This window comes from Cervus canadensis, chromosome 17 (genome assembly GCF_019320065.1).
Source record: "Cervus canadensis isolate Bull #8, Minnesota chromosome 17, ASM1932006v1, whole genome shotgun sequence".
Taxonomy (NCBI): Eukaryota; Metazoa; Chordata; class Mammalia; order Artiodactyla; family Cervidae; genus Cervus; species Cervus canadensis.
The window spans coordinates 19,821,921-19,845,856 of NC_057402.1; the positions used below are offsets into that span (position 1 = coordinate 19,821,921).

The 23,936-nt window shown below is 37.2% G+C and overlaps 1 protein-coding gene across 1 annotated transcript; it reads left to right on the top strand.

The window, feature by feature from the left end:
* The first annotated feature begins 153 nt into the window (after nucleotides 1–153).
* Nucleotides 154–23,934, top strand: FBXO33 (F-box protein 33). Its single transcript, XM_043434651.1, has 4 exons — nucleotides 154–1,091; nucleotides 18,655–18,765; nucleotides 19,385–20,070; nucleotides 21,872–23,934. The coding sequence occupies exons 1-4, from the start codon at nucleotides 490–492 to the stop codon at nucleotides 22,141–22,143; spliced, it is 1,671 nt and encodes a 556-aa protein (XP_043290586.1). The 5' UTR covers nucleotides 154–489; the 3' UTR covers nucleotides 22,144–23,934.
* The last annotated feature ends 2 nt before the right edge of the window (nucleotides 23,935–23,936 follow it).

Consider the following 23,936-nt stretch of genomic DNA (forward strand, 5'->3'; position numbering starts at 1 on the left):
AGACTTGACTGAACTGAGTGGTCTCTGAGGGACGGAAGAGGGCGCCCATTTGCTGGCACCACCAGCGCTTCCCGCCCCGCCCCACCGGCCTAAGTGCGTCAGGAATCACGTGCCTCGTCTCTCATCCCTACCGGCAAGCGGGCGCTCCCTTCTTCCGGAAGTCGCGCCCAGTCACGCCCAGGCTCCTCCCACCACCGGTGACGTCAAACTCAGCTCCTACCACTGGTCTGCCTCCGCCTCCAGGCGCGGGGAGGGCTCCCGGTTCCTTAAAATAAATCCTGCCGCTTCCGGCCGCCTAACCAGTACAAGCGAGGGTTTTGAAGTTGCGGAGAGCGCAGGCCTCGGACGCGCGTGAGTAAAGTTTGAGAGGCCAGAGGCTGGCTATCTGGAGGCCACCCCCGCAGAGGCCTTTCCCCCTCTGCGCAACTGGTGCCGCACTTGGTTCCGCCGAGACCCACGACGGTTCCGCCCCCTTCTTCCTTGTCATTGATGTTGTTGTTCTTGTCAGTGCCGCAGCCCCGACCACCGGGAGCCCGAACCCGAGCCGGGGCCGCCCGGGTGGCGCGGTGGCGGCGGCTGCGGCTGCAGCAGCTGCGACGGCTGCGGGGGCTGCTCCGGGGACTGCGGGGGCGGCCGGGGATCGGCAGCCGGCGGCGGGGCCGGATGGCTCTGTGCGGGCAGGCGGCTGGCGCCGCGTCGCTGCCCAGCGAGCTGATCGTGCACATCTTCTCCTTCCTGTCCGCGTCCGACCGGCTCCGGGCCTCGGCCTCCTGCTCGCACTGGCGCGAGTGCCTCTTCTATCCGGCTCTCTGGCCCCAGCTCCGCATCTGCCTCCGCGTCTCGCCCGCGGAGCAGCCACGGCTCGAATTCCTCATGCGCAAGTGCGGCTGGTTCGTGCGAGAGCTGCGTGTTGAATTCGCCGCGGAGAACTACCTGAGCGGCGGCGGCGGCCCGGGCGATGGAGGCAGCGCCGACGCCGGGACTGGCGGCGAAGAAGTCGAAGCCCTGCAGCTCTCAACCCGTTGGCTGGAAGTGCTGCGCACCTACTTAGAGCTGGTCCTGTGCGTGCTAGTCAGCATCCGGAACAACAGGTAGGCACTTCGCAGCCCCTCCATTCATCCTCCTCCCTCCCGCCTCCACTTCCCGGGGCGCTGGGTCGCCTCCTTCCTCTCACCTCGAAATAGATTCAGTGTGGAAACGCCCCGCGCGCTTCAGCGTTGCTTTTTTCAGTGACTGGGGGTGTCAGTTCTAATCCGGCGATTTCCTTGAGGCGGGAGGGCATAACAGGACTCATCCTAATACTTTATAAACAGTGATGGACTTGGTGTTTATCAGACAGCACTCCTGGCGCCTTCCAGGCACTGTCTCATTCATCCTTTCGGCAGCAGTGGGATGGAGTTGACAGGCGCGGTCATTCTTCATTTTACAGATGAGAGAGCTGAAGCTTGGAGGGTGAGGCCTGTGAATGAGTCTTGGGAGAAACAAAACGAATCTGTTTTTTGTTGTTGTTGTCGTTTTGTTCTGAACCTTTCCGATCAAAATAGTTCGTGGTGGCGGAGAGAGTAGGTATGCCACAGGTTTCGCATAGGTTCGAGACTCTCCTGGCATAAAAAGAAATCTTTGACAGCCATTTTCTTACCGGGAATGGTTTTAACTAGGCCAGGCACAAAGAGTAGGAGGAATTTTTTTTTTTTTTTTTTTAAGGGATCGGGGAACTGCCTGATAATCAGGATTAGAAGGTCCCTCCCTTTTGCGAACCTCCATACTCAACTTGTCCCCAGTGATTCACCTAAAAGTAGCACAGTACAGCTTGGTGTTTGCGTGTGTTGGGGGAACTGGCCAGTGTCTGCAAAGGGTAAGCCCAAACTGTCCTGATATTGCATCAAAATCTTTCATTCTGGGGTTAACTTCCTGTGTTCTGGCCCGTCGTCCTAATCAGTGTTTTCCATTCTTTATCTACCGCCCTTTCCAGAATCCTATTAACGTAGATTTTCTCTATCTGGATATTCTAACTAAGCCTAAAATTAAACTGGGAGGTAGAGGAAAGTTCATAAGTTCAAAAAAGGAGCAACTTATATAGTAGTAATAGTTCAGCAGTTTGCAAGTAGTTTCACATTCAGGATCTTATTTGATCCTTTCAGCTGAGCCTGTGAGTTAGGACAGCTGTTATTATCCCTGCTTTATAGAAAGGAAACTGAAACGTAACAGGGTCAAATAATTTGCAAATTATCATACAGTACTGTTTTTCTCTGACAGCAGTGTACTTCCTTTTGCAGTAAATACATTATGTTTAACAGGATGGAGTGAAGGTCCTGGTTATGCTAAGTGAGATAGATACATGTGTATTCTTAATTCTCTGTTTGAATCAGAAGGGTGGAATATAAGCGTTAGCTGCAAGTTGTATCTGGAGCATGGCTGCATCATCTCAGTGTACTGTGTATTTTCCTAGCTTCTCACACCAAGCCATCTTATTTCCTCACTTTGATTTTATGTGGCAAAAGAGGCTGTTTAAGACTATAAGTTGGTCTTGATCGTGTTGGAGACTTTCTGTCAGAGTTGGATGTGTGGCTGGAGGCCCACCTGACCCAGAGGTTACATTCAGTCAGTGAGCACTTACTGCTGATGATTCATTGGAGGGTAGAAGTGGGATGGATTCTTTAAAGAAAGGAAACTGAAACGTAACAGGGTCAAGTAATTTGACAGTATCAGTTAGATTTTTCTTGAGGTTAGATAGGAGTTCTGAGCAGTCATTTAAAAATGCATGTCTTTTGTCCAAGTAAGAACCCACTTTACAAAGTTTCTATCTAGTTCCTTTTAACTGATTGGTTGGTTGGACAGGTAAAGGTTATATAGGCAAAATAGTGATATATCACCTCTTTTCTTTGTTGTTTAATTTTTCATCAGTTTTTATTTTTTTAGCTGTGTGTGTTGAGGTAAAGTTGACAAATAAAAGTGAACCTACCTCTTCTTTAGCATCTCTATCTACTTGTCTATAAGACCGCCCTCTAAATAATCTTTATATATTTGGAAAAAATGTCTCAGCTTTATTTTTTTAAAGTATTTTGAGATACTCTACTAATATTGGAAGTACTAATATGAATGTTAAAAATTTAAGTGAAACTAGTTTTCTTTAGAGAAATTGGAAATGTTTTAAACCAAGATGTTTATTTGATAACTCTGATAAAGCCTATTCTTATTTCCTTCGTAACCACTTAAACATCAGACTCAGGCTCAATGAAGAATGACTCAAATGCTTTAGTGTTCTTTGGTTTTCTAAAACCATAGAATTTAATAACTAATGAGAAAAATCAATATTTGACATTGCTTACATTTCCAAGGTAAATTTTACAGTGCTTTTGCCTTATGATTTCTACCATTTTATAGGTAGAAGAGGAGGGTATGAACCTACCAAGTGACAAGCTTTATGCTTCCTGCCTTTATGTTGAATTTCATACAATTCAAACTTTCATTTTGCTGTTTCAGTTATTTTCTTGTCTCTGAGTTAAAGAACTAAAACTGTAACCTTGAATTGTGGGAACTTTTCAAGGGTACTGTTCTGAAAGAATAATTGGCATTTTGTTTTGCTTAATTCCTGGGTATGCACATGTGCTCTCAGAGTGACTGTAGCCACCTTACCAATTTCTTAGGTGTTGGGGACAACTGATGAGAATCAAAGAGGTACGGAAATGCCTCTCGGAGGGTAAAAGACAGTCTTCTGTCTTCAGAGTTCACTTCTCCAGAGGGTGCTAGGATACCTGCCTTCTTGATCAACAGTAAGAATGTAAATAAAAAGTTAGTACTCAAAATACTAAAAAAAAAAACAAAAAAACACACTTTCAACTCTATTGTAAATTAAATCGGCTGAATTTCTTCTGTAGGAAATTGTCCTTAGAAGTTGGAAACAACAAATATAAATATGCATTTTTAGAATTTAACCTGGTTGTCAAGTTGAGTACTACCTATTAAAATACTGTATTCCATACTCCTTAGGAAAAAGGAAACTTCAGAGACAATAAGATTTATGATAATAGCTAATAGACTCAGTCACTAAAAATACTTATTCTTAATCAGTAAGCATTAGGTACATTGTCAACATCTGATTTATACTTTCCTGGACTATATAAATATTTTGCATGAGCCTTTTTGGATGAAATACTAAATTGAGGGCAGTGCTTTTCTAAAAGATGCAAGCCATGGAGACTTTGTATAGAGTGATTTTCTTGTTAAAATTCTAACTACATGAGGTGGGGGTGAGGTTCAAGAGGGAGGGGACATATGTATATTTATGGCTGATTCACATTGATTTATGGCAGAAACTAACACAACATTGTAAAGCAATTATTCTCCAATTTTAAGAAAATCTAACTATCTAGATTGACCAGTTTTTTGACTGTGCCTGCTTATATACCCTGCTAGTAGTAGAACATCTATCAATAATTCTTAGATGTGGTCTGCTGATTTGGCACATGCAGTCACAGAGAATCTTACCTTAGTATTTTTTTCCACATCAGTATGCCAAGACACAGCAACTGATAAAGCAATCTAAAAATACATCTTAAAATAGATTAAAAAATCTTTGGACATTTCCTATTACTATCCAAGAACATAGGACATTCTTGAAGGTATCATCTCCAACAACCCTGAGCCTTATTTTTCTTGAAATATTTTCCCATCACGGGGCAATAAATACGTGCAATAATAATATTTCACTTTTGAGAGCTAACTTTTGTTATTTGTTTTAAAAAGCCCATTTGGAGAACATGTATATTAAAATATATTGGGACTCTGACCAGTCCTTGCTGCCCAAGAGATGGTTGCTTTTAGAGAAGAGATACCTTACCCAATAGACTCCTCACCTTAAAACGGACAAAGTAAAGTGACTCCATGGGGATAGCTTCAAGGTCATTGAGCAGAAAGGAGACTAACCTGATGAAGAAACTGATCTCCTTGGAGGGCTGTTGAGAGGAATTAGGGCTCTCTTTAGTCCATAGGTAACTTCTTCCAGTGACTGAGAACTGAAGATAGAGGATAGGAGATAAAACTCAACAAAAAGGTCATCAAAGTAAAATACTTTTCCTGTGTTAAAAGAAGTGACTGAGCAGCTTTTGAGTGAAAGGATTAAGTTAACTCCATTTTAATATTTTAGTTCTGAGGCAGCCTCGGAAGAGTTCACCCAAGTTGTTAAATTTATAGCTGATTTAAGATGATAATTATTAAAATGTGTTTTTTTCCTCTCCAAATATTGAGAATATGCTATGTGCCAAGCAGTGAAGACAAACTCCCTGTTCCCATGGATTCGACATTCCAGAGGGAAAAGATAGGCAGAAGCAAGTAAACAAGTAAAAGCAAGATTATTTCGATTGTGAAAGTAAAAGAGGACTATGTAATAGTGACTAGGTGGCAACATGAGATAGATTGGTAAGGGAAAAACTTTTTCTATAAAGGACATTTAAGCTGCTACATGAATGACAAGTCACCCATCTGAAGATTTGAGCAAACAGCATTCCAAGCAGAAAAAAGAGTAAGCACCAAGGCTTTAGGCCAGCCAAATTTTTGACTGCTTGCAACAGTAGGAAAGAAAGTAAGGCAGGACCATGTGAAGGGTGAGAGCACTGTCACAATGAGCTCTTACGTGTAGGAGGAGGAAGGAATGGTGTTTTTTTATGGGGACTTGTGAAATAAAGTTTGGACTATATTCCAAGAATAGAAGTTATTGAAAAAATGTTAAGGACAAGCATAAGGTGATCTAATTTGCATTTTAAGGCAGTCATTCTGGTTACTGTGTAATGAATGAATAATCCTCGTAAGAGATGATGATAACCTAGAGTATGATGGAAGAAAAGATTTTTTTAAAGGTGGATGGATATGGAATATATATGTGTGGACGTAGAGCCAAAACGACTTGCTGCTAGGATATAGAGGAAAGGAAGAATCAAATTTTTTTTACCATTTGTCTTTAAAACTCACTCAGTTTTCTTTCTTTCTTCCTTAGTACTGTTAAAATTATCTTCTAATGATATGTTAAATGACAGTTTTAAATGTCAGTCTTATTTAAATCTTTTTTTATTTCGTAACCCCTGGGATTTGAGGATGATGGTAATTCAATAAGTGAGGGCTTCCCTGGTGGCTCAGGGGTAAAGAATCCTCCTGCCAATGCAGGAGATGCGGGCTTGGTCCCTGGGTCGGGAATCTCCTGGAAGAGAAAATGGCAACCCCCTCTAATACTCTTGCTTGGAAAATCCCATGGACATAGAGAGCCTGGCAGGCTACAGTCCATGGGGTCACAAAGAGTCAGACACAACTTAGCCACTAAGCAGCAACAATTCAGTAAGTGAATTCATAGAGCAAATTCTGGAAAATTGCTTTTAGTTAATGGTTCCTAAGAAAGTTGATAAGGAATACTACTATAGGCCTGTGACTTAGTTGTGGAATCTCTAAAGCTGTACCAATAGCTACATATAGCTAATCAAATTTTAAATTACTTGGATAAAATTGAAGATTTAGTTTACTGTACTAGACACGTTTCAAGTGCTCCATATGTGGCCACTGGCTACCATTAAGTATTATGTAAATTCAAACACATTTGATATCAAACATGGACTAAGAAGATTAGAATTGGTCTGAAAAAATTTTATGCAATGATATAGATTAGCTTATTAGGTTAGAAAAGGAAAAAATTGCATTTTGTGACCTCCTATACATCATTGAGAAAGACTTAACCTTGTTAATAATTGCTTCTTTTTAAATAATCAAGTTTGTATGTAGTCTCCTTTTTCATAGTTAATTAGACTTAGCTGTATTACCTCTAATTTAAGGTTATACTAAATAATCCAAAGAAATCTCAGAGAAAAATGAAGAGTTTTTAGCACTGCAGTTAGACCTTGGGGAGTATTTCTTAAGCTCAAAGGTGGTTAATATTGTTTTCAAAGAATTGCCCAAGCTAACGCACTGAATCTGTATGTACAGGTTTTTATAATAAGGCTATCAAAAATTGTGCTGATTGTTTGATTCATAGGGAAATTTTTACCCTAAAAATAAAATAAGATCACTGTTTTCAGTGAAAAGTTGTGTGGTGGTTTAATTTCTTTTTAAAAATTTTTTATTGAAGTATAGTTGATTTAGAATATTATTATTAGTTTCAGGTATGCAGCAAAGTGATTCACTTACATTTTTTTTTTTTTTCAGATTATTTTCCACTGTAGGTTTTTACAAGATATTGAATATAGTTGCCTGTGTTATACAGTAAATCTTTGTTGCCTATCTATTTTATGTGTAATAGTTTATATCTGTTAATTTCATGCCCCTAATTTATCCCTCTCCATCCTCCTTTTCCGCTTTTGTAGCCATAAATTTGTGTTCTATGTCTGTGAGTTTGTTTCTGTTTTCTATATAGGTATATTTGTATTATTTTTTAGATTCCACAAATAAGTGGCCGTTTTTTTCACTGATTGGTTTTTCTGATGTTGAGTTATATGAACTATTTGTATATTTTGGACAGTATCCCCTTTGTCAGTCACATCGTTTACGAATATTTTCTCCCATTCCATAGATTATCTTTTTAATTTTTATTTCTTTTTAATAGGGGGAAAATTGCTTTACAAAGTTGTGTTGGTTTCTGCCATACAACAATGCAAATGAGCCATCATTATACATATATCCCCTCCCTCCCGTTCCCCTGTCCCACCCCTCTTGGTCATCACAGAGGCCGGGCTGGCTCCCTGTGTTATGGAGCAGCTTCTCCCCAGCTCTGTTTTATACATGGTAGCATATATATGTTGATGCTGCTTTCTTAATTCTTCCCTCTGCCCTTCCCCTACTGTGTGCACAAGTCCATTTTCTGCGTCTCCATTCCTTCCCTGCAAATAGGTTCATCAGTTTCATTTTTCTAGATTCTGTATACATGCATTAATATACAATACTTCTTTTTCTCTTTCTGACTTACTCTGTATGATGGTGGTGGTAGCGGTTTAGTTGCTAAGTTGTGTCCAACTCTTGCCATCCTATAGACTGTAGCCTGCCAGGCTCCTCTCTGTCCATGGGATTTCCCAGGGAAGAGTGCTGGAGCAGGTTGCCATTTCCTTCTCCAGGGGATCTTCCCAAGCGAGTGGTTGAACCCATGGACCCACATCTCCTGCATTGCAGGCAGACTTTTGCCGCTGAGCCCCCAGGGAATTCATCACTCTGTATAACAGGCTCTAGGTTCATCCACTTCACTAGAACTGATTGAAATCTGTTCTTTTTTATGCCTGAGTAATACTGCATTGTATATATGTACTGCATCTTTTTTATGCATTCATCTGTCGCTGGACATCTAGGCTGCTTCCATATCCTAGCTATTGTAAATAGTGCTTCTATGGACATTGGGGTACATGTATTTTTTTAAGTTATGGCTTTCTCAGGGTATACACCCAGTAGTGGAATTGCGGAGTCATATGGTAGTTTTATTCCTAGTTTTTAAAGGAGTCTCCATGTTGTTCTCCATAGTAGCTGTATCCATTTACATTCCCACCAACAGTGCTAGAACATTCCCTTTTCTCCAAATCCTCTCCAGCATTTATTGTTTATAGATTTTTTGATGATGGCCATATTTCTTTTGCCTTAGGAGACATAGCTAAGAAATAAGAAAGTATTACTACAGTTTATGTCTGAGAATGTTTTGCTTATGTTCCCTTCTAAAAGTTTTTTTTTTCCTTCTAAAAGTTTTATGGTGTCATGTCTTATACTTCTGTTTTGAAATCATTTGGGATTTATTTTTATATATGGTGTGAGGCAGTATTCTGACTTCACTTTACATGTAGCTGTCCATTTTGCTCAGGACCACTTATTGAAGAGACTGTCTTTTCTTCATTGTATCAATATATTTTTCTCTCCTTTGTCTTAGATTAATATCCATAAAAATTTTAGGATAATTTGTTCTAGTTCTGTGAAGTGTCATGAGTGTTTTGATAGTTGTTTTTGTTTTGTGTTTAATTTTGTCAAGTGGAACTAATGTATAACATAACCATATTTATTTGAGAAATTGAAAGCATGGCTTTTCTTTAAGTAGTGCTCTGCTCATATAGGCCTTACATAAATCAGAATCAATTTGTCAAATTTCCCCAGAAACTTCCTGGGCTTCCTCACTGCAATCACTTGGATTTGTTTCTCCTCCTTCACTTTCCTGTTTCATGTAAACCCACTATTCCTTGAAATTTGCTAAAGTCTGACCCACATGTAAGCTATAGAATGGTAAGACTAAGTGAAAAGAAGCAGCAAGTATTATGTTGGTGCAAACATAATTGCGGTTTTGGACCATGAATTTTAAATCATTATAACTAGACTCAAACACATCGTTATTAATCAAAATAGGAACCATTACAATCAACATGTCTTTGACAATGAGAAATAAATTTGTTTATTCCTGTAGCATAAAAATCCATGCTTCTGGGATTCAGTGAACTCTTGGAAAGCATTTTCTGCCTTCCCCTGGTTGTGGAAGCATTTTTCCTACAAAAAGTTGGTGAGATACTTGAAGTGGTAGTCACTTGTCTAGAGGTCAGGTGAATTGGCAGATGAGGCAAAACTTCATAACCCAATTCATTCAACTTTTAAAGCATTGGTTGTACAACATGTGGTCAGGCATTGTCATGGAAAACAATTGGGATCAGACTGGCAGCCGACCACCAAACAGTAACCATGACCATTTTTTGGTACAAATTTGGCTTTGGGAAGTACTTTGTAACTTCTCCATCCAGCCACTGAGCTGGTCATTGGCCAGTTGTCATACAAAATCCACTTTTCATCACATGTCACAATCCAATCAAGAAATGGTTCCTTGTTGTTGTGTAAAAAAAAAAGAGAAGATGACATTTCAAAAACAATTTTTTTTTTTATTTTCAGTCAGCTCAGTCAGCTTATGTAGCTTTTTCACCTTACCAGTTTGCTTCAAATGCCAAACAACTGTAGAATGGTCGACAGTGAGTTCTTCAGCAACTTCTCATATAGTTGTAAGAGGATCAGCTTTGATGATTGCTCTCAATTGGTCATCATCATTCCAATGGCCAGCCACTATGCTCCTCATCTTCAGGGCTCTGGTCTCCTTTGCAAAACTTCTTGAACCACCACTGCACTGTATGTTGATTATCAGTTTGTGGGCCAAATGCATTGTTGATATCGTGAATTGTCTCCACTGCTTTATGATCCATTTTAAACTCAAATAAGAAAATTACTCGAATTTGCTTTTTGTCTAATATCATTTCCCTAGTCTAAAATAAATATAAAATACACAGCAAATAGTCATAAGCAAAAAACATAAAGCGAGAAATGCACATTAAACTAGTGTATAAACATAACCACATTTATTTAAGAATGTATTAGACTATGAAATGGCAAAGTTCAACAGTGCAAAACTGCTATTACTTTTGCACCAATCTCATAGTACTCTGCATAAGGCTTCTTCCTTTCGTTTGCTCCAAATCACTGCTCTTATCACTGTTAACACTAAGTCAGGTAAATCGGTTTTTCTGTCCAGAAACTTGTCTTGTGTACTCTTCTGTTACATCTCTGAAATGGGCAAGGAAAAAGAAGGAAACTGAGGCCACACTTGAGCCATCTTTAACCCAGTTTGTTAATCAGATATTGCTGATAACTTCCAAAAAGAATCTCATTCTTAGAAATCTCAAAAAATCAACTTTGGTTCAAGGCAAAGGAGAAAGGCACTCACCTGAGGCAAAAGACTTTGACCTATAGCTTAGATCCACCTTCCCAAGCCACATACCTTCTCCATACCAAAGTCCTAGTAGAGTTACCACCGTGGTCATGGGGCTGGGTGAGCCCCAGTCATGTTGCCAGTACTGCAGAGAGCTGAGGAGTGTTTGTGTTCTTGATAGTCTTGAAATCGTAAACTAATTTTCCTAGAGAAACAGCAGTATTCAGCAACCATTTATCTTTACTGAAGTATTTGAAAGGAAATCCAATATATAGATGTCATTCATTTTATACTACACACTTCAACATAAAATTTTGAAAATTATGGACATATATATACATATAGGACTTCCCAGGTGGCGCTAGTGGTAAAGAACCCACCTGCCAATGCAGGTAGGTGTGAGATGCAGGTTCAGTCCCTGAGTTGGGAAGATCCTGTGGAGGCGGGCACAGCAACCCACTCCAGTATTCTTGCCTGGAAAATCCCCATGTACAGAGGAGCCTGGCAGGCTGCAGTCCATGGTGTCGCACAGAGTCGGACATGACTGAAGTAACTGAGCACACATGTACATATAACCAAAATAACATTAATACACTTAGCAAAATTGTCAATAATTCTTTAGTCTATCCTGATTTTTTAATTAGCCTTTTTAAAATAAAACCTTTATTTCCACGCCAAGAATCTAAACTTGTACCTTTGTAACTTAACCACAGTAACTTTTCATGTAACTGACACACAGTACATATCTGATAAGTGAATGAGCAGAGAGTAGGAGAGCAGTCTGTAGCCTCAGTTTCTAAATTATAAGTACTTAACAGTCTGACACTGCTCTGGATCTAGATGATGAGTTTGTAAAATAGGATTGAAAAAGAATGCAATTAGTTGAAGAAATGTGTTCTTGATTATCAACACTTCTTATGACTTTATGCTTGTTTACAACACATTTTAGGATTTGCAAAGGGACTATTAAGTAGGTTGTATCCTATTAGTATTACCATAGGAACAGAACTAAGTTAATTTGAAGAACTAAGATGAAAGAAAATATTTCTAAAAAAAAAAAAGAAAATATTTCTAACCAACAGAACTGTTTTCCCAGTATGTTTTTGTTCATGCCTTTTGATCAAAATTGTGTTGTGGATATTGTGCAGGAAAGAATTCTGTATTATATACCTGGAACTAAAAATAGGGGTCATCCAGACAGTTTCCTTGTTTTAACTTGTTAAATTTTACTAACATGCAGGTTGTTAATTCTTTTAATGATCTTGATGTGAATTAAGCTCTTATACAGGTGAAAGCTATGTAAAGCTGATTTAAAGGAAAAATTCATCAGTGATAATTCTAGTAAAATGTGAAACATCCTTTTATAAAATTGGAATAATAATATATATGTGGTTTTGAATAAACCTTTAACCAGACTCATGAAGAAAAATCTCAAAACAACCTAAACTTATACCCAAAGAAACTAGGAAAGGAAGAAAAAACAAAACCTTAAGTTTCAAAAAAAAGAATAAAAGAGCAGAAATAAATAGAGTAAAATATATATATATAAATATATAAAAGATCAATGAAACTAAGAGCTAGTTCTTTGGAAAGAGATACAAAATCGACAAACCTTTATCAGGCTCCTCAAGAAAAAGAGAGGAAAAAATAAATAAATAAATAAAAATAAAAATAAAAAAAAAGAAAAAGAGAGGACCCAAATCAATAAAATTAGAAATGAAAAAGGAGAAATTACAGTCAACACCACAGATATGGAAAGGATCATAAGAGATTACTAACAGTGATTCATCAATAACATAGATGACCTAGAAGAAATGGACAAATACATAGAAATGTGCGATCTCCCAAAACTGAACCAGGAAGAGAACACAAAATATGAACAGACCAATTACTAGTAATGAAACTAAATCAGTAATTTTTTAAAAAATCTGCCAATAAACAAAATTCCAGGACCAGAGAGCTTCATAGGTGAATTCTACCAAACATTTAGAGAAGCGTTAGCACCTATGCTCTAAAACTATTCCAAAGAGATTGTTGCAGAGAAAGGAACACTTCTGAACCCATTCTGTGAGGATAGCATCACTCTGATACCAAAACCAGAAAATGACACCACAAAAAAGAAAGAGAGAAAGTTACACTGAAATAATATCACTGATGAACATAAACGCAAAATTCTCAGCAAAATATTAGCACCCTGAATTCAGCAATACATTAAAAGGATCATACACCATGATCAACTGGGATTTATCCTACGGATGCAAAGATAGTTCACTATCCACATATCAATCAATGTGATACAACAAACTGAATCATATGATCATCTAAATAGAGCAGAAAATGCTTTTTGACAAAATTTAACATCCATTTATGATTAAAAACTCCCTACAAAGTGAGTATAAAAGTAACATCCCTCAGCATAACAAAGGTCATATAGACAAGCCCTCAGCTTATCATCATACTCAATGGTGAAAAGCTGAAAGCATTTCCTCTAAGATTAGGAGTAAAACAAGGATGTCCACTCTCAATTCCTTTGTTCAGTATAATCAAAGTCCTAGCAATAGCAGTCAGACAAGAAAAAGAAATGAAAGAAATCCAAGTTGGAAAAGAAAATTGTCACTGTTTGCAGATGACATGATACTATATACCAAAAATACTAAAAGCTCCACTAAAACCTATTAAAACTTACCAATGAATTCAGTGAAGTTGCAAAATACAGAATTCGTGTGTAGAAATATGTTGCTTTTTTATGTACCAACAGTGAACTATAAGCAAAATTAAGAGAACAATCCCATTCATAACCACATCAAAAAGAGTGAAATAACTAGGAATAAATCTCAGGAGGTGAAAGACCTGTACTCCAAAAACTATAAAGACTTTGATGAAAGACATTAAAAATGACACAAACAGAAAAACATACCATGCTTATAGATAAGAAGAACCAGTGTTGTTAAAATATCCAAAGTAATTTACAGATTCAGTGCAATTACTATCAAAATACCAATTATATTTCTCAGAAGTAGAATAAATAATTGTTATTTTCATGGAAACACAAAAGACACTGAAAAGCCGAGGCTTTCTTAAGAAAGAACAAAGCTTCAAGTATCACACACTCTGATTTAAAACTATACTACAAAGCTACAGTAATCAAAACAGTATGGTACTATTGCAAAAACAGATGCACAGATCAGTGGAACAAAATAGAAAACTCAGAAATGAGCCCACACTTAGATGATCAACCAACCTACAACAGAGGAGCTAAGAATATACAGTGGGAAGACATTGTATAAAGACAGCCTCTTCAGTATTGGGAAAACTGGACAGCTACATGCAAAAGAATCAAACAGGACTATTTTTTTCACAATGTATACAAACGTAAGCTGAAAATGGTTTAAAGATTTAACTGTAAGACCTAAAAGCAGGCTGCCCCGGTGGCTCAGTTGGTAAAGACCTGAAACCATAAAACTTTTAGAAGAAAACATGGGCAATATGCTCTTTGACATCAGTCTTAGCAGTATTTTTTTAGATATGTTTCCTCAGAAATGGAAAACAAAAGCTAAATTAAACAAATGGGACCACACCAAACTAAAAAGCTTTTGCACAGTCAAGGAAACTACCAACAAAAAGACTGCCAACTAAATAGGAGAAGGTAGTCACAAGTAAGATATCCCATATGGGGGATAATATCCAAACTATATAAAGAATTCATAAAACTTAACATCAGAAAAACAAGCAACCCAGTTATAAAGTGGGCAGAGGACCTGAACAGACATTTTTCCAAAGAAGAAATACAGTTAACCAACAGACACGTGAAAAGATGTTCAACGTCACTAATCATCAGGGAAATGCAAAAGGAGCAAAGGCAATATAATAGAGAAATGATAATCTTTTCAACAAATAAGTGTTGGAACAACTGGACATCCACATGGGGAAAAAATCTATAGACACAGACTTTATTCCTTTCACAATAATTAGCTCAACTTAGGATCACAGACCTTAGGTGTAAAACACAAAGCTGTAAAGCTCCTACAAGAAAATGGGAGAAAATTTATGTAGTCTAGGGTTTGATCATGACTTTTTCAGTACAACATCCAAGGGATGGTCCATGAAAAGAAGCACTGATAAGCTGGACTACATTAAAATTATAATTTTCAATCTGTGAAAGACCCTGTTGATGGAGTGAAAGCCACAGACTAGGAAAAAATATTCATAAATGACCTCTAAGAAAGGGCTCTTGTCCAACATATATAAAGAGCTCTTAAAACTCAATAATAAGAAAGCAAAAACCCTATTAAAAAGTAGGCCAAAGACTTTAATAAAAACCTCAGCAAAGAAGATATGCAAATGGCAAACAAGCATGTGAAAAGGTGTTCCACATTATATGTCAAATTAAAGCAACAGGACACCACTACACACCTATTAGAATGACCAAAGTCCAGAATACTGACAACATCAAATACTGATGAGGATGTGGAGTAACAGGAACTCTCATTCATTCTTTGTGGAAATGCAAGATGGTATAGCCTCTTTGAAAGACAGTTTGGCAGTTTCTTACAACACTAAATTTCCTTCTACCCTATAATCTAAAAATCATGCTCCTACCCAAAAGAGTTAAAAGCTTTTTGGCCACACAAAACCCATCACAACAGCTTCATTTATAATTGCCAACAGTTGGAAACAACCAAGATGCCCTTAAGTAGGAGATTACTTATGATGTAATCTGAGTGATATTCAGAGTACAATGAAATGATATTCAGCACTAGGAAAGAAAAAGACTATTAAGCCATGAAAAGACATGGAGGAAACATAAATGCATAGAACTAAGTGAAAGAAACCAACCTGAAAAAGCTATATACTGAATGACTCCAACTATTCAATATATAATATTCTGGGAGAGACAAAACTACAGAGACAGTTAAAATATCAGTAGTTGCCAAGGGCTAGAGGGAATGGACAGATGACTAGGTGGAGCTCAGAGGACTTCTGGGGTCATGAAGCTTTCCTGTATCATACTATATGCATATCATTTTGCATTTGTCCAAGCTTATAGAAGGTACAGCACAGACAGTGAACTGTCTGATAAAGCTAGTGATCTTTCTCCAGAAAGTGCACATAAACAAAATATTTTGCCAACAGTTTCTATAGGTTAAGAGCCTATAAATCCTTACTTTTGTATGATCTGGGTGTATTTATTTATGTAATATGGGTGTGGAATGTTATTTTTAAAAAAATTTTGGAGTGTAATTGATTTACCATATTATGTTAATTTTAGGTGTACAGCAAAATGATTCAGTTATACATTTTTTTCTAGATATTTTACCCACATAAGTTATTGCAGAATATTGAGTTCCCTGTGCTATACAATAGGTCCTTATTGGTTATTTTATATATAATAATGTGTGTTTATTAATCTCAAGTTGATAATTTATCCTTACTCCCGACATTTCCCATTTGGTAACCATAAGTTTGTTTTTGAAATCTGTTTCTGTTTTGTAAATAAGTTCATTTGTATCATTTTTAATTAGATTCCACATATAGTAATAGCATATGATATTTGTTTTTCTGTCTTCATTTAGTATGATAATCTCTACATCCATCCATGTTGCTGCAAATGATATTGTTTCATTCTTTTTTATGGCTGAGTAGTATTCCATTGTATGTGTATTCTATATCTTCTTTATCCATTCATCTGTTGATAGACATTTAGGTTGCTTCCATGTTTTGGCTATTATAAATGGTACTGCAATGAACACTGGGGTTCATGTATATTTTGGAAGTATGGTTTTCTCCACATTATGCCCAGGAGTGGGATTGCTGGATCATATGGTAGCTCTATTTTCTAGTTTTTTAATTAACCTCCATCCTGTTCTCCATAGTGGTTGCACCAATTTACATCCCCACCAACAGGTATAGGAGGGTTCCCTTTTCTGCACAGCTTCTCCAGCATTTATTATTTGTAGATTTTTTGATGATGGCTATTCTGACTGGTTTGAGGTGATACATCATTGTAGTTTTGATTTGTGTGTTTCTAATAATTATCAATGTTGAGCATCTTTTCATGTGCTCTTGGCCATCTATATGTCTTCTCAGGAAAATGTTGAGCTGTATGAGCTATTTGCATATTTTGGAAAGTGACCCCTTGTGGATTACATCATTAGCAAATATTTTCTCCCATTCTGGGGATTGTCTTTTCATTTTGTTTATGATTTCCTTTGCTGTGCAAAAGCTTTTAAGTTTAATTAAGTCCCATTTATTTTTGTTTCCATTACTCTAGGAACTGAATCCAAAAAATATTGCTGCAATTTATGTCCAAGAATGTTCTGCCTGTGTTTTCCTCTTGAGTTTTATATTATTTGGTCTTATGTTTAGGTCTTTAATCTGTTTTGAGTTTATTTTTGTATATGGTGTTAGAGAATGTTCTAATTTCATTCTTTTACATGTAGCTATCCATTTTCATCTTTTCCCAGCATCACTTATTGAAGACGCTGTCCATTTCTTCATTATATATTCTTGCCTCCTTTGTCATCAGTTAGGTCACCATAGGTGCCTGTGTTTATCTCTGGACTGTCTGTTCTATTTCATTGATCTGTATTTCCATTTTTGTGCCAGTACCATGCTGTTTTGATTATTACAACTTTGCAGTATAGTCTGAAGTTAGGGAACCTGATTCTTCCAGCTCTGGTCTTCTTTCTCAAGATTGTTTGGCAATTAATGATCATTCTTCAAGCTAAGTTTTAGAATCATCAGACTTTTTAGTGAAACTAAGGTTACTAATTTGGGAAAATATGACATAATATTAAGAAGTTATTTTTCATTTACTTAAATCTTTTTATCACTTTTGTGGATTATACATTTCTTATTAAAGTTATCCCAAACTTCTAGTTACAGACGTAATTCTCTAGTGGTTGTGTTAAAAACAAAACAGCAGACCCAAAATGGAGTCAGTTGTGCTAAACCCCATGTCACCAAACTAAGACTCAGTACCTAGCCCAGCTGTGGTTTAATCAGCCTCAGGATTGTAACCTTTAATCAGTTAGCCTGGAATTACCAGGTCAGCACTAGTGAGGCAGTCTGCCATATAGTCCCTTCAGTTCCCTGTAGGAGGGTGACTATTGCCTGGAACAGTGCATTATTTACTAATAATGTATTTTTCTACTTCCTTTCTATTTTAAAAGCAATTTACTCAGTTGAATTTTTGTTGTTTTAACCATTATTATTAGCATTTAGGAATTTTTAATCTTTATCCTTTCTCCTACTGTGTTTAGAATTTTACTATTTAGAAAAGTGTGTTTTGTAGCTAAAGTTATTTACAGATTTTTACAGTTATTTTTTTTAATTAACCTCTTAATGGTAAACTCTATGTTTGATCACAAAATCACAGAAGGTTCTCTAGATTTTAGTTAGAGTATTTCTTACCGTGGAGATAGAGATATCTCCAAAGCAGTGCCCCACCTTAGAACATTTAATGCACTAAGTTAACTGGTTTGGGAGAATTTTATATTATAGTTAAAATGTATATGAAAAATATATATATATGAAACTTAGAGCTTGAATGTTCTTCCATATGTCATTTTGTTATTTATTCATCCCTAAACCTTTAAGGTAGGTATTATTATTACTGATAGAGTTGAATTCCAGCAACTTTAAGAAGACTTTTCCATGGTCACTAAAACCTTGAGTTCTAACTAATAAAAATAAATGGAAAAAATAAATAAATAAAACCTTGAGTTCTGAACTACTTGTGCTTCACAAGTATGCTTCACTTGTTATGCTATCACAAGTTTTTCACTGTATGTTAAAAGCAATCTGAAAGTACTTAGTTGGATTCTAAATGAGTTACTAAGGTGGAACATCTGTAGAATATCCCTTCTGCATATGTTTACTTTTAATATTTATACTTTTATGTTAATTATTTAGACAATCATTTTAAATTACTTTTCTTTTTTTTTTTTAAATTACTTTTCTTATAGGAACCTCCAGAAGTTTAGCCTTTTTGGAGACATAAGCGTTCTACAACAGCAAGGAAGTTTGTCAAATACATACCTCAGCAAGGTGGACCCTGATGGCAAAAAAATTAAACAGTAAGTTATATAGTTAATGGAAAGGGGACTCTATAATAATAAAAATATTTTTCTGAACAATGTTAAGATACTGTCCAAAGAGTAATGATATTTTTTTCTGAAAAGAACATGTACTCTGAAATGCCTTAACAATAGTGATCAATACATACCATTCCAATCTTTAAGACAAGAATTTGCTGTGTAATTATTGCTATTTAAAACTTAACTTCTCTACTTTACTTTGCTATAACATGAATTGTAAATCATCAGTCTTTTCTACTGATATAAAATGCTCCTTCACTTGAAGGATTTCAAGTACACATATTTCTATATGTGTAATATGTATTATATTTTTATGTGAATTTTAATGATAATACTACTTGTGGGTTAAATGAGTGTGCTCAGTTGCTCAGTCATGTCCAACTCTTCGCAACTGCATGGAATGTAGCTTGCCAGGTTCCTCTGTCGATGGGATTTCCCGGGCAAGAATACTGGAGTGTGTTACCATTCCCTTCTCCAGAGGATCTTCCCGACCCAGGGATCAAACCCATGTCTCCTGCATTGCAGGTGGATTCTTTACCATCTGAGCCACCTAGAGCTAAGTCTTAACAGGATTGTGTGGCATGTGTTTTCCTTACAGAATTCAGCAACTGTTTGAAGAAATACTGAGTAATAGTAGGCAACTGAAATGGCTGTCTTGTGGGTTTATGCTGGAAATAGTAACCCCAACATCACTGTCATCTCTCTCAAACTCTATTGCCAACACCATGGAGCACCTGAGTTTACTGGACAACAACATTTCTGGTAACAGCACCCTTATCACCACAGCAGAACTGGAGCGATTCGTGAACCTGCGCTCACTTGCCCTGGATTTCTGTGACTTTACAGCTGAGATGGCTAGAGTCTTAACCGATAACAACCATGTGCCTTTGCAGCGACTTTCTCTCCTGGTTCACAATGTTTCCGTGATGCACAAGTCTCTGGACAACATGCCAAATGATGAGCATTGGAAAGCCTTGTCAAGAAAGAGCACCAGCCTTCGGGTCTATATTATGGCTTTTGATATCAAGAGTGAAGATATGTTAAAGATTCTGAAACCCAGTATACCACTAGAGAGGATTCATTTTGACAGCTATATCACTTGTGTTTCAGGAGCTATTGTTGATCTTATATCTAGGCAGTACGACAAGTTCCTCACTCATTTTATATTAATGAATGATGTGATTGACACGTCTGGTTTTCCAGATCTTAGTGACAACCGAAATGAAGATCCGTTGGTTTTATTAGCATGGAGGTGCACAAAGCTCTCTCTTCTGGCAATTCATGGTAGGTGACTTTTGTTTGTTATAGTTTGAATTTGTTATTACAGCTGAAACATTTTATACCAATAAAAAGATAACACTGACATGTATACTGTCAAAAACTCTTAGAACAAGTTGATATGCAGATTTTTTATACTTTCTAACATGACTGAAGCAACTTAGCATGCATGCATGCATTGGAGAAGGAAATGGCAACCCACTCCAGTGTTCTTGCCTGGAGAATCCCAGGGATGGAGGAGCCTGGTGGGCTGCCATCTGTGGGGTCGCACAGAGTCGGACACGACTGAGCGACTTAGCAGCAGCAGGAACATGTGTATAACATGTATAACATAGACCACTTACAAGTGGAAAGACACATTTCTACCCTATTTTGTTCCAACTCCTGTATTACTGTTTTTCTTTTGCCATGTGATTAATAGTACTTCACAAAAATGGCACTGAAATTATCCAAGAAAACATACATATTCACCTGCAATAAATATATTTCTTCCTCTTAAAAACATAACACAGAAGGAAGAAGAAAGTATGATTTCTTTCATGCTCACTGCCTCATCTTCTAGATTCTTGGTATCAACATGTTAATTTGTACAACATTTTTTAAAACGATGGTTGTTGTTTGGGAAGTGCTCTTTTCTTACTGGCAGGCCTTTCATCTGAATGTGAACTATTTTTCATTTGGACAGAGTTCCTCTTAGAAGAACATATTACTTCTTTTCTGAAACTTGTAAGACATTTAGAGAATATAAAATAGAAAGTCTGCATGAACAACTTAAATTTATTATGTTTCATTATTTCTGAAATTAATCTTAGCTTCATTTGAGTGTGGGAGTGTATCTTACTTTTCAAGTTTTGCTTTATAATTTGGCCAGTCATTGGAAGTAATAGCAAAGAATAGATCAATATTGAAGTTAATAAATTAGGATTTTTTTAATAGGATGAAGAAATAGCAAGATATTTAAAATTAAGTCAGTCTTTTTAAAACTTCTTTTTATTTTTTTGACTCTGCTGAGAGGCTTCTGGGATCTTAGTTACCCAACCAGATATCAAACCCAGGCCCGAGCAGTGAAAGAGCTGAATCCTAACCATTGGGTCACCAGAGAATTTGCTAAAGTTTTTTTCTCTTATTAAAGTGTCACTTTATAACTTTGGACTGTGAATACGTGTGTGTGTGTGTGTGTGTGTGTGTGTGTGTGTGTGTGTGTGCGCGCGCACGCATGCACACGCAGGGTGCTCGTCACATCTCAATTCTTTGGGACCCCATGGACTGTATGCTGTCAGGCTTCTCTGTCCATGGAATTTTCTAGGCAGGAATACTGAAATGTGTTGCCATTTCCTACTCCAGGGGATCTTCCCAACCCAGGGATCGAACCTGCTTCTCCTGCATTGACACGCCAAATTCTTTACCACTGCACCACCTGGGAAGCACCATAGGAGATGACTTTTACTAATGAAAAATATCAGCTTACTATGTATTGTTAATCAAAAGCTATAAAATTATACTTTAAATGTCTTCAATTTTACTAAATGTGCTGATATCAGAATACAGTTACAGCACCTATCTGTTCACCAGCTGCAGTGATGGTCTTGGAGATAATATCAGACTTCTAGTCTTTTTTTTTTCCTCTGAGCTAAACAATTACTGGGGCTTCCCTGGCAGTGGTAAAGAATCTACAAATCTCAGCATATTTTTAAAGGAAAAAGACCCCAAAGTGGTGAGATACAAATTTGTGGAAAAGACAGATGTATAAAATAGACAAAATAAAATACAAGGAAATGACAGTGCTTGTCTTTTGCTTATTTTTAAGGTTACACAGTGTGGGCACACAACCTCATAGCCATTGCTCGTCTTCGTGGCTCTGATCTAAAAGTACTTGAAGTCACCGAAGAAAGCATTGATTTTGACCAAGGCGAACTGGCCGACCAGGATGTGGATCCAGTGCATAATCTTATTGAGCAGGTATCCCTGGGCCTCGGTCAGCCTTGGCATGCAGTCATGGACATCGAATCACTCAGTGTCTTCACTGAACCAAATCGTCATTTTTACAGAGAGATGCAGAGCTTCAGCGAAGACATTTAGCTTTTTTTTAATGTACGATTCCTGTGGTTACATTTGCAAGTAGGGTCCTATTATGTTTTTTTTTTTCCCTTCAGTAGTGTGAATTAACCCCTTTGTGCTGTGTTTAATCAGTATTAGCTTTATAGAATTATATGTGTATATTCTACTTCTTGATCAAAGAACATAGTCGGGTATTGGTTTAGAAGTTCAAAGTGACAATGTATAGGGCTTTCACGGTTAATGGACTTGTTACCAGACCAGACCTTAAGAATATACAACCGAAGGTTGTCTGAGGTTGCTGGCTAACTATTTTTCACTGAGTTACTCTGCCTTTTGATGTTTTTATTCTTGTGTGTAAGAGCTCAGGAGCCAAAATATTTTTATACATATATAGATATATATCCATAGCCTGATGGATTTGTATGCAATGCACTGCATTCATTCATTCTGATAGCATTTCATTGATTTTTATTTGAAATGGAAGAAGGGAGGATACTACGATCCCAAGTGAGTCATCTTTAACAGAAAAGCCAAGACTTTTAACTTTCATTACATATATAATAGTCAATTATCATCAATTACCACTCTGAATTTTGTATAGTAGAAGGTTAGAACATTGCTTAATCCTTTTTAAAATGCATTTACATAAACATGAATACTCAAATTATTGGATTTTTCCTAACTATATCTGACATAATTTAATTCATCAATTACATTATACATTCAAGTTAGCTTTTTAGCCCAGATTTCAAATAGTGGAGGAAGAAAGAAATAATATTCCAGGGTAAAACCTCCTAAAAAAATATCATCAAATCACAGAGTTGTAAACACACATGCTTGCAAACAAACATTAGTCGTGAAATCCCTAGCAACAAGTCACTGGATTTTTCTCTGTCAGCGCGCGTGTCAGCTGCCAAAGAATAGACTTAACTGAAGAAGTGCCCACATGCTGGCAGGGGCTGGCCCACTCTGGCCAGCCAGATACTGCTAGATTGTAATATTTAAGGTCGAATTTCGACCTGTGGTACACAGCTGTGCTGTGGCTCAGTCAGCAACCTCAGATCTCTGAAAAAAAAAAAAACACAAAACAAAAAAAAAGAAAAAAAAAAACCATGCACCTGTTTCACTGTGAATAGTGAATGTAAAGGAAAAAAAGGAAAAACTGAAAGCTTGTTCTATCACAGGTATGAGCTGCTATGATAAATGAAGAACATTCCATGAAGTATGTTTTAAAACCTTGTTATATCTGAGAGGCTTTAAAAGCCGACTTAACTGTTTCAGGGCAACCGCGGTACAGACGTGGTCTCTGTGAGACTTCCACCTGACCCCAGTTTTAAGTGGTACGAATGTTGTGCATTTAATGTTAAAGGACAGTCTGCAATAATAAAGTAAGTAGCCAACGTGGGTGCCCAGCAGTGCTGAGACCTGGCTGCTCTATTGTAAGCTTTGGAAACACAATTTATGCAACAGATGTCCAGATATGATTCTATTTATGGAAAAAGTTTATATGTATTTTACAAATGGTTTTACCATCTTATATTAAAATGACCTTTTGACAGGTGTGCACTGTTTTGTCTCCAGTGAGCACATACCATGCGGATTTTTTATGTACATCAGTAGTGTGAATCCACTGGCACAGGGTGTGTAAATGCCAGATGTGGTGAGATTTTATCTTATAAATGTGATCAGATAAAATAACTCCTGACAGAAACTGTAAGGAAACCAGCTGAATGTTTGACCTGATGACTGATGTTGTATGGTTTATGTTAAATGTATATTCTTTTAATCAATGAATAAAGCATTAAAATGTGATC